The sequence below is a fragment of the Aspergillus puulaauensis genome, chromosome 4 (assembly GCF_016861865.1).
Source record: "Aspergillus puulaauensis MK2 DNA, chromosome 4, nearly complete sequence".
NCBI lineage: Eukaryota > Fungi > Ascomycota > Eurotiomycetes > Eurotiales > Aspergillaceae > Aspergillus > Aspergillus puulaauensis.
Window position 1 is genome coordinate 2,661,074 of NC_054860.1, and position 18,810 is coordinate 2,679,883.

An 18,810-nucleotide genomic window follows, 5' to 3' on the forward strand; every position below is an offset into this window, starting at 1 on the left:
CACGACAAATATCGCATATCCCTACTTCCTTATTTCTGCAATTCTACTCATACTTACAGATATTTGCGACCATGGGGCCACGATTAAAAGGAGCACATTCAAGGAAGCGAAAGCTGGCTAGTCGCGTGGAAGAAATCAACTTCGATGACACTGCCCGCCATGAATTCTTGACAGGCTTTCGCAAACGAAAGCAACAACGCATAAAGCATGCGCAGGAGGTCGCAGAGGAAAAGGCGCGAGAAGCGAAAAGGGAGGAACGAAGAAGGGTGAGTCTATCCATAGTATTATCTTCCAGATCGGCACTTATCTCTCGATCTCGATATTTAGATGCGTGAAGAGCGAGCCGCAGATTTCGAACATGCGCTAGAAGAGCACAAGAAACAATTGAAGAAACTGAACGAGGAAAATGAAAGTGGTGGTGACGCCGGAAATTCTTCAAGCGATGCTGAGGAAGACGAATGGGACGGAATCGAGGAGCCCCCGGCGGTAGACTACGAGGCCGAATATATCGACGAGGATAAATATACTACGGTAACTGTGGAGGAAATGGACCCGTCGAAACAGAGCATCCTTCAGACAAATGACGATAGCTTGGACGAACGGCCGAAAGAGCGATCAGAACCTTCCGGTGAAGATGTCAAATCGAAGGAACAATCCAAAAAGAAAAAACAAACAGACGACAAGTTGAAGAAGAAAAAGAAGAAGTTCCGATACGAATCAAAGGATGAACGGAAGGTCACGAGGATGAAGGAGCGGAGGTCTAACCATAGAAAGGCGCAAGCGCGAAGAGAAAAGTGATGAAGCAGCGTGGGATATGGTCCTACGACAATAAGGTATAATCGCACTGATGGCATGCCCGTCGACAACATCGATACTCGAAACAACCTCTCACATAATATCTCTTCAGTACTTGAAATATTCATGGGAGCTGAAACCAGACAATAATTATCACGCCAGGACGATCCTAGAGCGAGCTCGATGAAAAGTATAAGGGAGGGAACAAGACTGGCGAAAGAATGTTATGAGATCTGCCTTCTGCGGGCCAACGATATTATAAAATGATGGGCTGTTGAGCGAAATAGTAACAACAAAACAACTGGGAAACCGGTTGAATACACCCCTTCCATCTCATGCTTGTTTCCAGCCTAATCCTTAAACACTGTTCAGGGAGACCTCGAGTTCGTGGAGCTCCTTCTTCAATTCCTCGTGCTTCTTTGCCATGTCCTCGTATTTGCTCTCCCACTCGTCGCGAGATGATTCGGAAGCCTGCACCTTGCGTTCGTAGTGACCAGCCTTGACGTCTGTTTGGCGGAGCCTGTGGGAGAGTGCGATAGTTAGCCTTCACCGCTCCCCCAAGAAAAGAAAGGGGCGAACACAGAGGAACATACTTCTCGTTTGTCTCGCGCAGATTCCGGTCAGCCTCCTCAGCCTCCTCCTCTAGGAGTTGCACACGCCTCTGGAGGGCTTCGTTCTGCGTATCGTGCTGGGCACTTTGGCTGGCGGCGTCCTTAGCCTCCTTCGCCGATGACTCCAGCTTCTCCACCTCACCCTCGAGGAGCTGGTTGCGGTGGGTGAGAGATGTGATTTCTTGTTCCTTTTCCAGGTTCTCCTGCTCCAAAGTCTTCACTCTGGCCTTGAGTTCCTCGTTTTTTTCGTGGGCCTCGTCAGCCTCCAGGCGGAGGGCGGACATTTTCTAAACAAAACCGGTCAGCCATCATACGTCTCTCGGTTTGGATTGTGCGAGACAGATTCTCGGTCTCCGATTCAGGTCAGATACGATGAAGCAAGGGCAAAATAAAGTGGTGGTGGTGCATGTGCAGGAGTTCAACATAGCTTTCGAGCTACCCCGCCCGAAGCAGGGGGGAGAGGGGGGAAACAAACCTCCTTGATTCTATCCATGGTGAAGGGCGGGCAGCGGACAAATATGTAAAGAAGAAGGGAAGACGAATGTGCTCGAGTTCGACAGAAGGCTTTCGCTCAGCGATAAACCGGACAGGGATGTTGAGTGTATGATCGGTGGGGAAGAAGTTCAGGAGAAGAGCGAAGGGACACTTGATAGACACACACTGACCAGTCGGCGGTCAGCAGAAGCCTGAAGTTTGAGGCCACAACTGACTAGTCCGTTTTGGGCGAGCCTTCCCGCAGATCAACAATTTGTCTCCACGGGCAACCGCGGTGCAAAAGAAAACACTTGGAGGCACCCGGCATCTAGAACCTCACTACCGCCATTGACCTCGTCACCGCGCGCTATACCTTACGAGACAACTGTTCGCCCTTGGATGATCAGTATCGTTCCAAATCCGCCACAATGTTGGCTCTTCGAGACCAGGAAAACCTCGTCCACACGCACCAAACCGTTGCCGCGTCGAAGCCGTTGAATCAAAGCACCAAGCAACTGCAACCGAAGACCCCGGGAAATCGAGCTCCAAAGACGCCTTTTAAAGTGCCACTGAAGGATGAAAATGACCCACTAGCTTTCGGAAAGAAGACTGTGAAGACCATCGGCAAGCAAAATGAGAACGCCAGACCTTCTGTCAAAGATGCCTTCGTCACTCCTATGGGTATGCACGAACCTTCCCATGTTGCGGAAATATTCTGAGATATGGAGATTAGAAATCTAACCGTTGTATAGGTGACACACGCCAGCGAGCACCCTTGGGTATGAAAACGACCAACGCCAAAGCGAAAGGCCTACAGACCCCGGCAGCGCCCGCTGGAACTATAAAGCCAGAAAGGACAACCAAGAAAGGCTCTACACAACGTGTGAAAAAATTCTCCCCATTTGTTGAACAGCCGCAGCCAGAGGTCCATGTCCAGCCCCCTCAGGATGATGTTCCCGATATCGAGTACATGCCACCCAAGCCAAAAGGTGAGATTGTTGTCCGGTCCCGGCCATAGCCAGCATCAAGCATCTAACATAATGTAGAACTTCCTGATTATCCTGATGATATCACATATGATACCTCATTTCCTCAATTCCAGCCCAAAAACCTGGCACTTGGGTTGGAAAGCGTTTATGGAGACAATGAGGTTGGACGAGATGGCCTCACGAAACGGCAGCGCAAATTCCAAGAGGATTCGAGGGCGTATGACAAGATGATTGATGAAACTATCTTGAAACAGGTCGAGAGCGTCGGCTTCACTGAAGCTGATGAAGACGACCATCTGGCCCAGGCCCCAGTGTCAGAGATCCCTCAGCGCCGTATTCATGCACGACAGCCCCGAGTCGCTTCAGGAAAATCAAAATATTCTGCCGGTGTTTCTACAGTCCGTGCTAAGGACGCGGCCAAAGCTCTCTCTAGCAATGAACGCTCTGTCCCACGAACCAGGGCCGCTCCTATCATGAAACCCAAAGCCAGGATTACCTCGTCACTGTTTCCTTCCAAGAAGCCTAAGGCCATTCCCACCAACCCTTCTCCCATGCGCCATACTGCAGCTATAGCAGACTCCCGGACAACTGTGGGCTATACCAAAGGCCGAGAAATGTCATCTCGCTTAAATGGCAAGGTCAAAAGTCCTACAGCTAAGCAGCCAGCAAGCAGAGCTCTCTCTCCCGAGGTCTATACTCAACCTCACGAGCCTGCTCTTGCCAATACGGAAAGCGAACAGCTGATGGAAGAAACTTTCCCCACCTACGAAGAAGACGAGGAAACCCAGAACTTCCAGCTAACATTGTGAGCTGAGAGCGTCATCGGCTCGAGAGGTCCTCGAACCGGCGGTACCCATAATCATTACAAATGCGTTTGGTTTTCTAATTATGCTATCCATCTCCTATCTGTTAATGGAGCGGAGGTCGGCGTGAACTGGGGCGGTTTCAACGAATTCTTAAAGGACTACTATTATGGGAGGGGCGTTAACTCAATTTGCTTATTCTCGGTCTGGGCTACAGGAGGGTGAATATCATTTCATACCAATTAACACACTGCTATCAATGGAGTTCTGGGCTTTTTCTGCCTATTTATATGTGTTTCTACAGCAGTAACTATACAAAGTTCGGATAAGCAGTAATAAGGTACAAGTTGGGCCCACATCCTAGGGTACCTTGGAACAGACGGAAACTGTAAACTCACCAAATCAAGAAAGACACTACTGGTACCTGGTCAGAGCTCTGTAGCAAAAATGCACATATAAATAGGGAATTCAAGAACTAGCCTAGTAAGACAAATTTAGCACGGTTCGAACACGTCAAAAGCTGCAAGAAGCTTGTGACTCGTGGTGATCCTCGGGATGATCGGTGCCAACACGTAATTTCTATCCAGAGGACCAGAACACCACCGACTTCTTCCCTCAACTTCCCCCGTGCCAATTTCCCCCCATTGACATTTCCTTTCCGTCCCTCTCCCACCCTTCCCTCTCTTCTCGGTTAATTCGTCTCGCGCGCCATGACGAATATCCACCCCGAGTCGCCGGAGGACTTCGAGTTCATCGAAACTCCTGCCGCCTCCGCTACAACACCCGCGGACGACTGCGGCGTGCGAACTACTTCGGTGAGCTCTACCATTACTGGGCTCCATTGCTTGATAGGAGCTCTGGACAGTGCACCTCGCTGCAGACCAAGCTCAGGAACCGTCATCTACCGATACTAACGCTTTCTCGCTTCCACTATCTTAGTACCCGGCCATCAAAAATGCACCCGTCCCAGCGGATTCTCCTGGCAGTGATAGCTTCTCCAATACTCTACTTTTCCTCCTACTCTTCCTGATCCCATGGTATTCCGCTCGCCAGATCGGTGGAGGTTTCTACACCACCATCTTCTTCGCAATCTTCACTACCATTCCGATTTTGATGGCTTTCTGGTCTGTGGCCTCTACCATCTCCCCACGCAAGAACGAAAAGGCAAAGTATGCCGGCCGCCCTGTGGAGTACTACTTGAACTTCCACAGCGAGCATGACCGTGCTACATACCGCGGAAAGGCCAAGGTCCCGATGGAGGTCTTCTACGAGAAATACTTTGCGGGTGAGGTCGACTTCAAGATGGACGCTCTGGAAGCCCTAGAATTCAGGCATGACTGGGCCAATTTCCGGTTTACAATGGGTCTCTTCAAGCACTTCCTTTTCGGCTTCATCCCAGAGTTACTGGTCCACTCTCGTTCTCAGGGTAATTATCGCCGACTCGTCTTTCAAATTGGTCTCGGTTTTTAACTAGCTTTCTAGATGAGGAACAGGTCCGTGACCACTACGACCGCGGCGATGACTTCTATGCTTGGTTCCTAGGCCCTCGCATGATCTACACTTCTGGTATTATCGGGGACGTGAACAAGGAGGAAACGCTCGAGCAACTTCAGGACAACAAGCTGGCCGTGGTCTGTGAGAAGATTGGACTCAAGCAGGGTGATACCGTTCTCGACCTTGGCTGTGGCTGGGGTACCCTGGCCAAGTATGCCTCCGTCCACTACGGCGCCGAAGTCACTGGTATCACTCTTGGTCGTAACCAAACCGCTTGGGGTAACAAGGGTCTCCGCAACTCCGGCGTTGAAGAAAACCAGAGCCGTGTCTTATGCTTGGACTACCGTGATGCCCCCCGTGTGGATGGCGGATACAAAAAGATTACCTGTCTAGAGATGGCGGAACACGTCGGTGTGCGCCACTTCACCTCGTTCTTGTCTCAGGTCTACGACATGTTGGATGACGACGGCGTTTTCTTCCTGCAGATTGCTGGCCTCCGCAAAGCCTGGCAATACGAGGATCTCATTTGGGGTCTTTTCATGAACAAGTACATCTTCCCCGGCGCCGACGCCAGCACTCCCCTCGGGTTCGTCGTCGACAGACTCGAGGCCGCTGGATTCGAGATCAAGGGTATTGACACCGTCGGTGTCCACTACTCCGCTACCCTCTGGCGCTGGTACCGGAACTGGCTGGGTAACCATGAGAAGGTCGAGGCTAAGTACGGCAAGAAGTGGTACAGAGTAAGCTTTTAATCTTCCCTTCTGGTCTAGGCCGTATCTTAAGTGAGCACAATAACTAACGAGCTACCTCCAGATCTGGGAATACTTCCTTGCCTACTCCACCATCACATCCCGCCAGGGCGGTGCTACCTGTTGGCAGATAACGCTAGTTAAGAACATCAACTCCACTCACCGTGTTGAAGGCATCAACGACCAATATGGCTTGACCGGCGCCCGGGAAGCTTCCGTCGCCAATGTTGGCAATGGCTCAGTGCCTAGCGCCCACATCACTCTCAAGGCTTAGATACTACTCTAAGGAGGATTCTAAGTTCGAAACAGGAGAATGACATCATTGTCGGTGTATGTCAGGTTCAGGACCTAGACACGGCCGGGCTGCGCGGGCCGAAGTCCAAAAGGAGCATGAAATAGCAGGACGAGGAGAAGGGAATCATTGAGATATAACGGTCTCCTATGGCAACGCAGCAGAAGGATATCAGGTAATATGGGATTATGGAAACGAGATTTCCCTTGCCTTCTTTCGTTTATCTTTATCATTGTACAATGATTTCCGATCCAAGTATATACCTTGTTTCGGAAGGGGCAAGGGGACTCGTGGAATGTATCTATCTTAAAATGCATAGTACATAATAATGGTAAATATAAGCTGATGGATTATAATAGATTCATTAAATAGCCCTCGTATATATCGTAAAGATGACATTCAACTCAAGTAATAAGGTATATCATCATATGTGAACGGCCCAATCAAGACAGACCCTTTCTATATCTTACTCTTCATCGACTCGCAGCATGACTCCGGGTGGAGTGTGGATTTGTTAAAGTTCTGGGTCGACTGAGGTACATCCAGAGCTGGGTTCTTTGTGAAGAAGCCGTCGGGTTTGAGCATGACACTTACGCGCTCCATGGGCATGACTGGAAAGTCTTCAATGCGAGGGTTATGGGTTAGACCGAAGGCTGAAAAGGTGTCAAGTTAGTATCCGAATGCAATTTTTTGACAAGATATATACTGAGACTTACTGTGCCATAAGACAACGTCTTCATTTTCTGTGTTGTCTTTTCGCTGAACCCAGGTCTCCACCCCTTGGGCTCGTTTGCTTTGGTTTGTGAACTCTCCGGCAGCGTATAATTCATTGTCTTGATACTTGGTGACCCAGATTGGCTTTGAAGCAAATTCTGCCCGTTGGTAGCCCATTGCCTTCTTGGGCATGATTAACATCTGACTGGGTGCGGCTTGGAGCTTGTACGACACGGGCTTGTATGTAATAGGGTTAACAACATTATCGTTGCGGATTTTGAACACGCGATGCCGGTTGATGTCGGTTTCAGCGGTGTTAGATTTATCAATAACCGTTTCTTCTGTCGTATATCCAACTAGGTATGGATTTGTCTCGTCCTCTGGGAGCGGTACACTTTCCTGGTAGCAGACAGTATTTCTGAATCCATCAATTGCAGGATCAATTCGCAATGAAAACATGTGTTGATGGAAAGGGGCCATGACACCTGGGCCAACATTGGTGCCCCATTTGACGGTTTCTCCGTTCTCGTTGTCAAAGGGAACCGTGGAAAGAATGCCTGTTGCACGAACTTCAAGTTCGATATTTGCCGCCTGGTCAAGGATGTATGCGAAAATGTACTCATAGTTAGCCACAGTACAGATCATCTGAACAACAAGCTGACGATTGCGGACAACAGTTGCCGCTCCTGATCTGTAGTTGGTGTGTTTGTGTTGAAGTCCATTATCCTGTTCATGCATGCAGATAATATTTTTCAAAAGGACTGGTTGGCCCTTTGAATCTGACCGGTAACCGTCAAAGTATTTAATATGACCTAGACAGTCACAGCCTAGAGTGAGCTGATTGGCGTTTAGACCGAATCCCACATCCCCAACATCAAACGCCTGTTTTCTGTGGTACGGAGCTCTGGGGTCTGTTCCAATCTTATCAGCAACTCCATTACTTATGTTGATGGATTGGGCGAAAACTCACCACCATACGGCACGGTCATTTCAGATACAGAAAGTCGATACAAGACATTGCGGTTGTCATAGGTGAGGTTATAAAGCACCATGCCATCACGGTTATTGAAGCCCACTCGGAAACACCACTTCTGCCAGTGGACCTTATTTCCCTCTACAGAGAAGGAGGGTCCTTCAGGCTGTTGGACAATATAAGGTTTCAAATCAGTGCGAAGAGGTTCATCCAACAGGTCATGTGCATATTGAATGGCTTTGACAGGCTTCCAAGGCTGAGTCTCTGTTGTCCGAGTATCATCTCCGCCAGGGAGATAGTCCATGCGGACTAACTCGCGGGTATGGCCGTTAAAAACAGGACAAAATTTGCATGGCATGGCATAGTGGTTGTTTTCGGGATGATCCACAGAAACAATATACATAAAACACTGGAAGAGTCGACGTGTCTCATTGGCACTGTCACTGCCGTACATCCAAGGATCATTGCATACGGTGACTCCGGGTGGGAGTTTTAATTTCTCGATCTCCGCCAGCACGGCTGGATGTTCGTTGCAAAGGTTTTCGATGTCAGTAATTTCATCAACATCGATAGGAATCTATATCTCGTAAGTCATTACAAGTACAGGATGAGGTAAGAGCGAACGAATTGTTTACCTGAACTCCAGGCGGTAGCTCCTTTACAGAGACAACGGACGCATTGTCGACGTTGAGCAGAGCCTTGCAGCACGCCCCTGTATCCAGACGGTGAAAGTATGAGTAGATTAGACGGGCAGGCTTCTGAGGTAAAGGCTTCCCTAGCCGCTCTGCTTCAATATAAGGGATGACATCTTTTTTAATGGGCTCCTGGAGGTCAATTCGATTGATTCGAAGCTTAACTCCGGGAAACGCAGACTGCAAAATACGGTGGCCCAGACGAATCTCCTGCGGTGTAAGTGGATCGAATGGGTGAGGGCTGATGGACTTCGCCAAGGCCGGGCCTTGCGATGTTAGAGACATGGCTAATTTTATTGGGTGCGAAGGATGATGGAAGAGAGATATATAGTTTAGATCGGAATGAAGAATGATGACCGGCCCTTAAGAGGGGACACGAGAGAGTGAAAGATGGGATGAGACTGTGACCCAGAAGAGTTGAAAGGGGAGAGACAGTGCTTTAAATATAGCCATGCTTGCCATAGATGATGGAGATATGGAGAGACGAGATGGAGTGAGACCCCAGCTCTGGGTGTACCTGCCTATCTGGGAAGGTCTAGCAAAGGTGAGGTGGGTCGCCTCTTCTGGATGGAACAGCTGGAGGCACATCACAGGGTCAGTCTGCATTCAACCTCTGAGTAAGTACGGCAGTTCATTGGAATTTCTGATGAGCTCTTGGATAGACAGGGGTCTCTTGTGTAATCGGATCATATTTATTACTGATCATATTTATTACTGATCATCACCACCTGGTGCTTACCTTGTATTGTGTGTTACTGATAAGGCGAAGCTTGGACTGGCATAACTCAGGACAGTCATCTTATTTTCGAGAATCGGTTGACTCGCCTTAAACCAGTCTGAACATAACGTGTCTAGAATAATCGAGTTCATGTCTGCCATCTTCACTATGTTTTTCTATCGCAATTTCTATCTCCGGTCTCGCTTTTATAGATGGCGGTGGCCCTAGTTATACGCTTTAAAGGCGTGGTTTCAGGTCTGGTCACGTGCTTCATAGACACCAGTTCCGACATTTGAATAGTAACCCGAAAAGATTAGAGTCACACGTCTTCAGTAAGACATGCAATTATGCATTTTCAAATGGTTTACACCGACTTTCGAGGCCCCATTCACTTAACTCGTTCATATTACTAAGCGGTGGTAACCGGGCGGACCTTAACAATCTGAACCGCGGCGCAACTTCTACCAAATACGGTTTAGCCCATCCAGTTATCCCCTCATTATGCTCGAAAAAGCAGAGAAATCCTCATACAATTCTCTGGAGAAGACTCTGTGCTACTTTATCTGTCAATCTGGCCATAATGGGTCTCCCTGCTTGAGGCTGGACACCTTAGTTTATGTGGTAGTCGCCTACCGACCTATCAGCTTGTTTCCAAACTAGGTCATTGGCCGGGGTAATGGTTCGCTTTGCGACGACCCCAGATACTCCCCAGCAAGACGATGGCCAGCACTCTAGAAAAAAAAGGTATAGAAAGGGTGGGGGTAAATGGACTCGATCGGGATGCTTGACCTGCAAGAGGCGAAGAAAGCGCTGCGATGAGGGTAAACCTAGGTACTGCCTATTCTTGTCCCGTCACACTTCTTAGCTGTCTAGAGAAGAACCACTCATTGACTATTGATGTAGCTGTCACAACTGTAACAGGCTGGGACTAACCTGTGAGGGCTATGGCTCCATGTGGGCAGCACCTCTTGGACCTGCCGCTCATGTCTTCAAGCACACAGAGCCGGCCAAACACAGTAGACTCAGCTTGTCGCCTGCTCCATCGACTGTCTCGATTGCATCGTCAGGACAGGCATCATCAATCGCAGAGGGTGGTTCTGCCGCCGTCAGTTCCTCACCACTCACAGATCAAGACGATCTTGACGAGCCAGACAACTGCAGTTTAGTCTCGGGCTCCAGCAATGACAACCAACTAGTTGTGGCTTCTCCCAGTCCGTCCAGACTCATCAGCCATCTTTCCAATCTCGATTCACACTATCTCCAGTACCACTTGGAAATGGGATCGAAGCTACTGGCTAATCTCGAAACTGATGACAATCCTCTGCGGTCGTTGCTGGTACCTCGAGCTTTATCATCGCCACTCCTCATGAACGCGCTATGCGCCGTATCTGCAGCCCACTTTTCTAATCGTTCTTTCAACAGCGGATCTGCAGAACATGAAGGAACCAATTACTACATCGACACGATGCGAGGGCTTCGAACAACCCTTGGGAAGAGCCACAAGGATTCGTTCCCCGATGATGGCATTCTCGCCGTTGCTCTTCTCTGCAAGTACGAGATCGTCCGAGGCAGTGTAAAGCAATGGGCGGTTCACCTAGATGCTTTGCAGACACTGGTTACCTCTCGAGGAGGTTTGGCTCAGCTCAATGAAGAGACTGCTGATTTTGTACGGGGACTGTAAGGCCTCTCTTCCCTCAACATATGCCGAACGATTAAAGCTAATAGATATACCTATAGTTTCATCTACGCAATCAATGTGGCCACAATCACAACCCACAGAGTGACCAAACCGTCTATCCTGGGGTTCGACAATGTGAGCCCCCGCAAACTCGACATATACATCGGATACACCGAGGAAATCATCAAAACATGCTCGCGAATATCCGACCTCCCACATCTAAGCTCCGACCCTCTAGCCCTAGCACTCGAAGTCAACGCAATGTATGTCTACACCACTACCACCATGTTAACTGAAGGCACGAGAATCTATCTAACCCGTACTACAGCGACACCATCCTACGCACCTGGGCGTCCACAAAAACCACTTATATCATTCCCAAGGGCATGTCAGAAGCGAGCCTTTCTCGCCTACGCGTCGTGGCAGATTGCTTCCGCGACGCTGCATACATCTACCTCCATTCAACGCTAGAACGATTGACAACGACGCCTGTACCACCTGCACCACCCTCGCCCTCGTCATCATCTGCATCTGCATCGCCAAATGCAGAATGGTCAACCCTAATATCCTTCCCCAAGCATCTCGCCATCGACCACCTCGTGAATAGGGTTAGGGCACAGTCCATCGATAATAATTGCGAGTTCTCGGCGCTTACGTTTCCGCTCTTTATAGCTGGATGTGAAACGACTGCGCCAGATGACAGGGAGTTGATTCTGCAGACGTTGACTACGTTGGAGGTCAATTTTGGGATTGGGAATGTGAAGAGGGCGAAGGAGCTTTTGGGGATTCTTTGGGGTGGTGATGGTGATGAGGGCGGGAGAAAGCACTGGGTTGATGTGCTTGAAGGGTTGGGGTGGGATTTAATCCTTGCGTAGGCTGTGCTTGATAGGTACCTAGCCCAGCGCGTTCTCCGTATTATACTTAAAGCTTGCTTTATGCCTACGTTGATGATACCACATGGAATAATAATGACTTGCCTGCCACGTTTTTAGAATGACAAAAAACAATAAAATAATAAAACACTGTTCTCATCTCGTGGGTATCAGATTAACTTAGTCCCATGTTCACCTCATCACCTAACCCCATTTCCCTTTCTGCTCTTTCCGTCCCTCCTGCAGCCCTCGATCCCCAGCGATCCAAACGATCGTGAGCATCCGAAAACTCTTTATCACGCATACTCAAACTGTCACTAGCGACTGTGCCACTGCCATGGGGGCTACCATGGACAGAGGTACCTTCAGAGAGCCCTGACATTCTTCGAGACTTCGATATGCTCACGGGCCTCGAGGCATTTTTTAAAGGCGAGCGCGAGGTATTATAACTAGTGGCAGAGGTTATTTTTCCAGTATCTTCGGAGTTATTATTATTATTCGAGGAGGAGGTTGGTGGAGGTGTGGCAGAGGAGGAGCTGCCATTTTTGTCGCTTACACTCTTTGACGATCCTCCAAACCAACGTCGTCGCCGTGCTTTGGTGGAGGATGTGGACGGGGCGAGACTCACGGAATCAGCGTCGGCCGTAGAAGCATCGGTGTTGCCGCGTTCTTTCTTTTCCTTTTCAATTTGCTGCGCCAGGGCTTGTGTTAAAGCGGATGGTGCGTCTAGGGATTTGCCGTCGGGTGTGACTTCCACGAGTTCGGCGTCCCGGCACCATTTCCTGCGGCGTGTATAGCGGTCCCACCCGTCTTGACCGCGGCGCCCATCATTCCACTGCAAGAAATCGGTCAGCTAGAGAACGATACAGATAAAATGCACGTGGTCATGGAGCAGAAACGCACCTTATTATCAGAGTAAATCCAACCTCCCCCATCAGCACGTTTGGAATCGGATGCATCATCGTCGGCACCATCAATGTGCCATTCACCTCCTTCGACCCATCGCCATTTTGCGTTTCCACTTTGCACTTCTGGAAGATGGAATTCATTCTTCGGAGGCACTGGGTTTAGATGCTCATCCGTCCATGCAGCCCGCTCTGACGGGAACAAGGAGTATGTCCAACCGATACCTAACCAACGACGTTGGTTTTCATAGATGATAAAAGTAAAACGCACACCGGATGAATCTCCGCGGCGTCTAGTAGCAATATTGGCAGCGTGACCGTGACTCTGCATGACATGAGACTTGTCTTTATCCAACTCAAATGACAGCCCCGTAATCATAGCGCATATCCGGCGAATCGTAAGGGATCTCCAAAGAATGACGCGGGAGACCCTTGCGGTCCGCGAATGGTATGTAAGGATAATTGTACCTACCACCATGATAACACGGCGAGTAGTGATAAGGTATAGAGGAGGAAGAGTCAGGGCAATCCATATCGGAGTAACAAAAAGAATCCGGACAAATAAAGCAGTAAGAGCCGGTCGCGTAGTCGCTGATGTAGCTGTCCTTTGGGTTGACAAGAAATCCGTGAGTTCGACAAGTGGTTCGAGGAGGATATTGCACCGAGTGGTGAACGTCCTCATAGCCTCGACAATCTCGTCGAGACTTTCATGACGTTGCGCAGAGCCTTCTGTAGCAGCCGATTGACTGTGCTTCTCCGTTGAAAATGCCCGGGTTGATAATGGAGAGTAGCGCCTCCAGTACATTCCGAGAATCAGCCCGACCACTACCAAGAGCGGTCCGGCCCAAAGAATAATTGCATCACCGTATAAGACCACCGTCCAGAAACTTGCCACGAGCAGGAAGCTATAATTGGAGTCGTCCGTAGTCCATGTCAACAAGCCAACAAGCCTATTCAAAGGCAAAATGAACGGATGTGAATAGGCAAGTGCGCGCGTGACCGGCGGAGGAGTGGCCACGAGAAGAGGAGACTTGCGGTGCACAATGATGCTAGAACGCTGCCTCGAGGTCAAAGACGAGCCAGAGATGGTAGCGGGCGAGAAAGCGGCGACCGTCGGAGGCTGAGAATCAGCATGGTCGCCGAGGTGGGTTGACGGGGCCATGGAATCTATCCACGGTAGATCTTCTACCGAGTCATTAATATCGGCATCGTCGAAAAGGTTATATCCACCAGGGCGCTTCGCAGAGGACATAAGGATAAACGAAGGGGACCTATTTCATCCGTCAGGCTATTAGGTACATACCGAGTGCTGCCATCCAATAAAGACGTCACAAGCAACCAACAAGGTCATTGCGGGCGGTGAGGGGAGAAGGAAGAAGGAAGGAATGGGAAAAGGAGAAATACTCGTAAGATAAGCCCCAGACAAGTACGACGACGAGGAGGCAGAAGAGTGGATTGCGGGGGCAAGCAGAAGATCGCGACACAAGACCCGCGGTGCAGGTGAAGCTTTGCTGCAGGTCTGGACATGTGATCTCTCTGTGATGCCGAGTTGAGGAAGCCGGGCGAGCGTTTGCCTTCAATGTGCAGGATAACCATCAAACAGAGTCATGATAGATTTTCTGATGAGTACGAATGAACCAGATTGCATCTCTGGGCTTTAATATGTGCCACCTAAACGTATATTCCTCCCCAGCGAGGCCTACTAGGCAGTTTGTACATCTGTGCCCGTAGTTCGTGCTCGGTCTTGGCGGAATCGCAAAGTCGCTCTCCGAATTTTTCCCTCCGGCTTCACCTCCATCTCCCCAACGCCATCCACTACCTCGAGACCACCACCTCTCATAATTCGCCCTCCGATTGCCCTTAGTTGGGTCAAGTCTTTCACTCTATCAAAATGGTACATTGGCACCACTCAATCCCCCTCAAACACAAATTCCATCCCCTTCTCGCGTTGCCCCGAGATCGCCATACTAACTTTCGACTCACCAACCAGGCCCACCGCATCGTTACCCAAGTCGTCGTAACCGGCGCGCGTGTCTTCGGCCGTGCTTTCGCTGAAGCCTACAAGCAAGCCTCCGCCGCATCTAAACACGGAGGCGCAAACGGCAAGTCCGGGAACTCCTTCGCCTCCTCCGGCATCACCCTCGACGAGGCATACAAGATCCTCAACGTGAAGCCCCCGCAAGCCGGCGAAGCAAACCTTGAGCAAACGATGGAGCGGTTCAAAAAACTGTTCGACATGAACGATCCGCAGAAAGGTGGCAGTTTCTATCTGCAGAGTAAGATTCTGCGTGCGCGCGAGCGGATAGAGATGGAGGCTCGTCAGGCAGAGAGACACACTGCGCAGGAGAAGGAACTGCGTGAAGGGTGGAAGCCAAAGGTTTACAAGGACCGGTGATTGATTGATTTCTAACCTCCGACCTGGTGGATGGCTTTCGTGCGGGTTGCAGGAAATCTCTACCACTCTCGGTGTTTTTCCTTTAAATTTTCTCCTCTCGAGATTTTTGCGGCATAGCACGGCGTTTGTTTTGTTTTGGTATTTCAAGCATTTGGATCGGAGAAAATTAGACTTCCCCGATCATTCAACGCTCGCCTTCCGGGAGGGTTCCTCATGCGGCATATTCATCCTTGACCTCCGGTGAAAGGTTAAGAAACGAATGGTGCCATAAAAGTCAGACCTCGGTTCCTTCGATCTCGGTTTCCATCGGCTACACTATCCGTTCGCCCCCTACACGATATTCGACATCAATATTCTTCTGTATATTATCCCGCAGAGAGTTTCCAAACGGAACAGAGGCCAAGGATTGTCTTTGAGTTGAAGGATGGATCGGTGAGCGACTGTTGATATATTACTACTTTCTTCCTTCGATACACTATTCTCCGCTCTCACGTTGTCATTATATGTACTATACACACCTACACACCTACACGCGGTGAGTATTTGCTTCAGTATTTCAGTGCAAGCTAGTACGATGGCGAATTCAAACCGCATAAATGTATATTTATTCACCGATGTCACAACCTTTCTCTCCCTAATAGACAGGCACGCTATATAATTTAGTATAGGTTAGGATACTACATATTGTCCAACGCCCCCATCCGCCAAAGTCCAAGCAACCTTTTCACATTCCTCTCCAAGCAATCGCATCTAGCGCTCCCTTGGTGAGAAGGTGAAAAGACAGAGACGGGGTGCCTCCATGGGACTGTAGCAATTCGATTTGTCATCTAGCTCACTCATAATATTGGATGTTGTTTCAAAAGCCCGTTCGACCAACACAAACGCGAAGGATTGAACCCGCATTGTTTGATCCAAGAACTCACCTGTGAACAGGTCAGTAATGGATGGGAACACGAAGGCGTCCAGAGGTCTAGTTCATGACTGAGCGGGTAGAGAACAGACCACCATAAAAAAGCCAACATTTTGAGACTGCCCAAGCCCAGAACTGACATGAGGGCCGAGCCCAGTGCTACCCTGGAGTAGTTAGGTAGACAAAATGAAAAGATTGATACCACCCTAAACCCCCCCTGATGCACAAAGTATGATAACCATGCGAAATCCCAACGCCACAACGAAAGGGTATCTAATGCTAATATATATAATACATAGATTGACAACGTAAGGAAAGAGAAAACATCACAGCATGCCATATGTTCATAAGCCGAGACTGCTAGCTCTAGCCAGCGACGGTGATTCCTTTCTCGCGCATGATAAGGTCCTTGTCCATTTCAGACTGCGACTTGTAACCGCCGAGCTTGATTGCATCCTCGTTGCTGATGGAAGTTGGGACCTTCGGTATATCAGGACGTAATCGCTTCAAGCGGGCAGCCCGGTCTTTTGATGCCAGCTTCTTCTTCTGAAGCTTTGTCAACTTTTCTTTGGCTTCCTTTGATTCCTTTGATTCCTTTGATTCCTTGGCCTTTTTACCGCCAGCCGGTGGTTTCGCCGGGAGAGGACGAGAAGGTTTCGATGAAGGAGGCGGTGGGGGTGGAGCCTCATTTGTTAGTGGCGGAGGGCTGTAAGGGGGTGGAGGAGGAGGCGACAGAGACCGTCGGTATTGAGCAAATCTGGGGTCTGTCTCGAACACCTCACGTAACTGCCAACGGAGTTCTGTGTACTCATCAAAATTTGCTGCAATGATTGTACCCAAGATGCTTTCAGCAGTCTCCCCAGTGGTGGCCGCGGACACCATACGGTCCTTGAGTAGTCGGAATGCCTCTGCGAATGACTTGAAAACCAACCCAATTTCACGAGTGCCGCCAGATATATCATTATCCGGGTTATTCGGGTCCTCAATGGACAGACGAGGTCCGTTGTTTGCCTTGTACACTCCGTAGACCCTCTATATTTTTAGTTAGCGGCTGCAGAGATGCAAGATAGTGAATTTATTACTGACCTTATTGAAATACCCAGGGGGATTCATACGAATCCCCACGGTTTCGTAATCAAAGTTGCGTCCATAGAACTGGAAAAAGTCCATGAGGACGCCCCCTAAGCTTGGTGACAGATTGCTGTGCGGCATATGTTGAAGAAGACTGGTGACGAGACAAGTGATAGAAAAGCCTCCCAGACCACCAGTAGGAACCTCATTCAGGCCCCTAAGAAGAAGGAACTGTTTAATCACAGACACAATAACAGGCATTGCAGGATATTCCTGTCTCCATTGCTGGAATGTTCTGTTCGCAATAAGCCCGCTGTCGTTATCAAACGACAGATCAACTTTGAGCCCGGTTAACTTATCCACGAACTTCAAAATTGGGACACGCGCATGAGCGATGGTTTCAATAGAGCCGGGAACAGCTATATTCTGGTTCTTAACGAAAGCAGAGAAAGCATAGATCTGACCTTTTCTCTCACCGAATGTCTTAACGCCGGTGCGCCTGAAATTGGTGGAAAGAAGGACAAGGTCTATGTCGGCATTGGGAAGATACAGCCCGGACGCGAACGAACCAAAAGCATGAACTTCCACCCCGTAATAGCGGCTTTGAAACGTAGCTTGTAGTCTCGCCACCAAGTCCTCCCGCACAATTTGCTCGTACTGCACAGGCTTTACCCAATGGTAAAAGCTCAAGATCTCGTCATGAAGCCTGTGTGCGTTAGATGGTCAATCCCGAGAGTTGCAAGCATTAAACATACCTTGATCCCAGGTGCAGGGTCGGTGGCATAGTATTTAACCAAGGAGTCCCAGTCTCAGAAGGGCGCAGCTTCCACTCATCTATAATCGAGCCGTCTTTGTAGTACCTACTCGCCGGCTTTCCACCAGGCTTAACTGGTCCCTTTATCTCATCATCATACGTCCTCTTCCGATTCCCAAGTGCTGGATCGTTTCCTTGAAGATGGCGCTTGGGGCCCGTTGGCGCATTCTCCGGTGGATTACTCGTTTCATTCTCATCCACCAAACCAGCTAGAGAAATGAAGTCGTCGTTTGAAACCACAGCATCCGTCTTCGCGGGTTTCTCGCTAGCCGCGAGTCGAGCTTTTCGAATTAGTTTCACCACATCCACCTTTTTATTCTGGGTCTCATCCGGAGGCGGCAGTGCGGTGTAAGGATCCGGGTTCGACCACTTCGGCTTCGAATCGGCGGCGGTATCCGATAGGGGCGTGTTGTTGCTTTCTACAGCGCGTTTCTTGCGTGGCCGGGACTCTTCATCTTCGTCTTCGTTTTCGTTTTCGTTTTCGTCCGACGACACGTCCATCTCGGCTTCCTCGCTATCGCTAAGGTTCTCGAATCGCGCGAACCTCATCCCCTGTTTCACATTTTCTGATTCAGGACCGACCAGCTGCTCTGGTGTCGTCTCTCTCCGCGATCTCAAGAGTGGCCTTTCTGACGTCCCGGGGCGCTGATAGCGAAAAGTGAATTCATGCTTGGGCTGATGCGACGACCGCTGGTTACCACCTCGAAATTCGTAAGCCGGCGGCGGCATTATGGACCAGGTATGCCAAATGTGCTGGCGGCTAGATATTTACGGGGGAAAGCAAAAGCATAAACAGAGAGATGTCGGGAAACAAAAGCAGGAGTGTTGAGTGCGTGACTACCGGTTTTTACTTTCTTTTTT

At 49.5% G+C, this 18,810-nt stretch overlaps 9 protein-coding genes across 9 annotated transcripts; 5 read left to right on the top strand and 4 right to left on the bottom strand.

Annotated features, from left to right (window-relative positions):
* Positions 1–71: 71 nt before the first annotated feature.
* On the top strand, positions 72–798 carry APUU_41063S (rRNA-processing protein RRP17; the record flags this gene model as incomplete). The annotated part of the gene is made up of 2 exons (XM_041704204.1): positions 72–266; positions 328–798. 2 exons carry the CDS (start codon positions 72–74, stop codon positions 796–798), a joined length of 666 nt encoding a protein of 221 aa, XP_041556813.1.
* Positions 799–1,152: 354 nt separating this feature from the next.
* On the bottom strand, positions 1,153–1,899 carry APUU_41064A (tropomyosin; the record flags this gene model as incomplete). Its single annotated transcript, XM_041704205.1, has 3 exons — positions 1,153–1,315; positions 1,389–1,693; positions 1,882–1,899. The coding sequence occupies 3 exons, from the start codon at positions 1,897–1,899 to the stop codon at positions 1,153–1,155; spliced, it is 486 nt and encodes a 161-aa protein (XP_041556814.1).
* Positions 1,900–2,308: 409 nt separating this feature from the next.
* Positions 2,309–3,678, top strand: APUU_41065S (uncharacterized protein; the record flags this gene model as incomplete). Its single annotated transcript, XM_041704206.1, has 3 exons — positions 2,309–2,561; positions 2,633–2,869; positions 2,927–3,678. The coding sequence occupies 3 exons, from the start codon at positions 2,309–2,311 to the stop codon at positions 3,676–3,678; spliced, it is 1,242 nt and encodes a 413-aa protein (XP_041556815.1).
* A 704-nt stretch (positions 3,679–4,382) lies between these two features.
* Positions 4,383–6,189, top strand: MT2 (putative cyclopropane-fatty-acyl-phospholipid synthase; the record flags this gene model as incomplete). Its single annotated transcript, XM_041704208.1, has 4 exons — positions 4,383–4,487; positions 4,612–5,098; positions 5,155–5,906; positions 5,980–6,189. 4 exons carry the CDS (start codon positions 4,383–4,385, stop codon positions 6,187–6,189), a joined length of 1,554 nt encoding a protein of 517 aa, XP_041556816.1.
* A 477-nt stretch (positions 6,190–6,666) lies between these two features.
* On the bottom strand, positions 6,667–8,871 carry APUU_41067A (amine oxidase; the record flags this gene model as incomplete). Its single annotated transcript, XM_041704209.1, has 4 exons — positions 6,667–6,860; positions 6,924–7,832; positions 7,892–8,471; positions 8,530–8,871. 4 exons carry the CDS (start codon positions 8,869–8,871, stop codon positions 6,667–6,669), a joined length of 2,025 nt encoding a protein of 674 aa, XP_041556817.1.
* A 1,109-nt stretch (positions 8,872–9,980) lies between these two features.
* On the top strand, positions 9,981–11,857 carry APUU_41068S (Zn(II)2Cys6 transcription factor; the record flags this gene model as incomplete). The annotated part of the gene is made up of 4 exons (XM_041704210.1): positions 9,981–10,135; positions 10,208–10,981; positions 11,042–11,245; positions 11,311–11,857. 4 exons carry the CDS (start codon positions 9,981–9,983, stop codon positions 11,855–11,857), a joined length of 1,680 nt encoding a protein of 559 aa, XP_041556818.1.
* Positions 11,858–12,029: 172 nt separating this feature from the next.
* Positions 12,030–14,011, bottom strand: PEX30 (PEX28-32 family peroxisomal membrane protein; the record flags this gene model as incomplete). Its single annotated transcript, XM_041704211.1, has 2 exons — positions 12,030–12,689; positions 12,758–14,011. The coding sequence occupies 2 exons, from the start codon at positions 14,009–14,011 to the stop codon at positions 12,030–12,032; spliced, it is 1,914 nt and encodes a 637-aa protein (XP_041556819.1).
* Positions 14,012–14,650: 639 nt separating this feature from the next.
* PAM16 (import motor complex subunit PAM16) lies at positions 14,651–15,154 on the top strand (the record flags this gene model as incomplete). The annotated part of the gene is made up of 2 exons (XM_041704212.1): positions 14,651–14,653; positions 14,750–15,154. The coding sequence occupies 2 exons, from the start codon at positions 14,651–14,653 to the stop codon at positions 15,152–15,154; spliced, it is 408 nt and encodes a 135-aa protein (XP_041556820.1).
* Positions 15,155–16,430: 1,276 nt separating this feature from the next.
* Positions 16,431–18,678, bottom strand: APUU_41071A (putative topoisomerase family protein TRF4; the record flags this gene model as incomplete). Its single annotated transcript, XM_041704213.1, has 3 exons — positions 16,431–17,096; positions 17,151–17,841; positions 17,891–18,678. The coding sequence occupies 3 exons, from the start codon at positions 18,676–18,678 to the stop codon at positions 16,431–16,433; spliced, it is 2,145 nt and encodes a 714-aa protein (XP_041556821.1).
* Between the last annotated feature and the right edge of the window lie 132 nt (positions 18,679–18,810).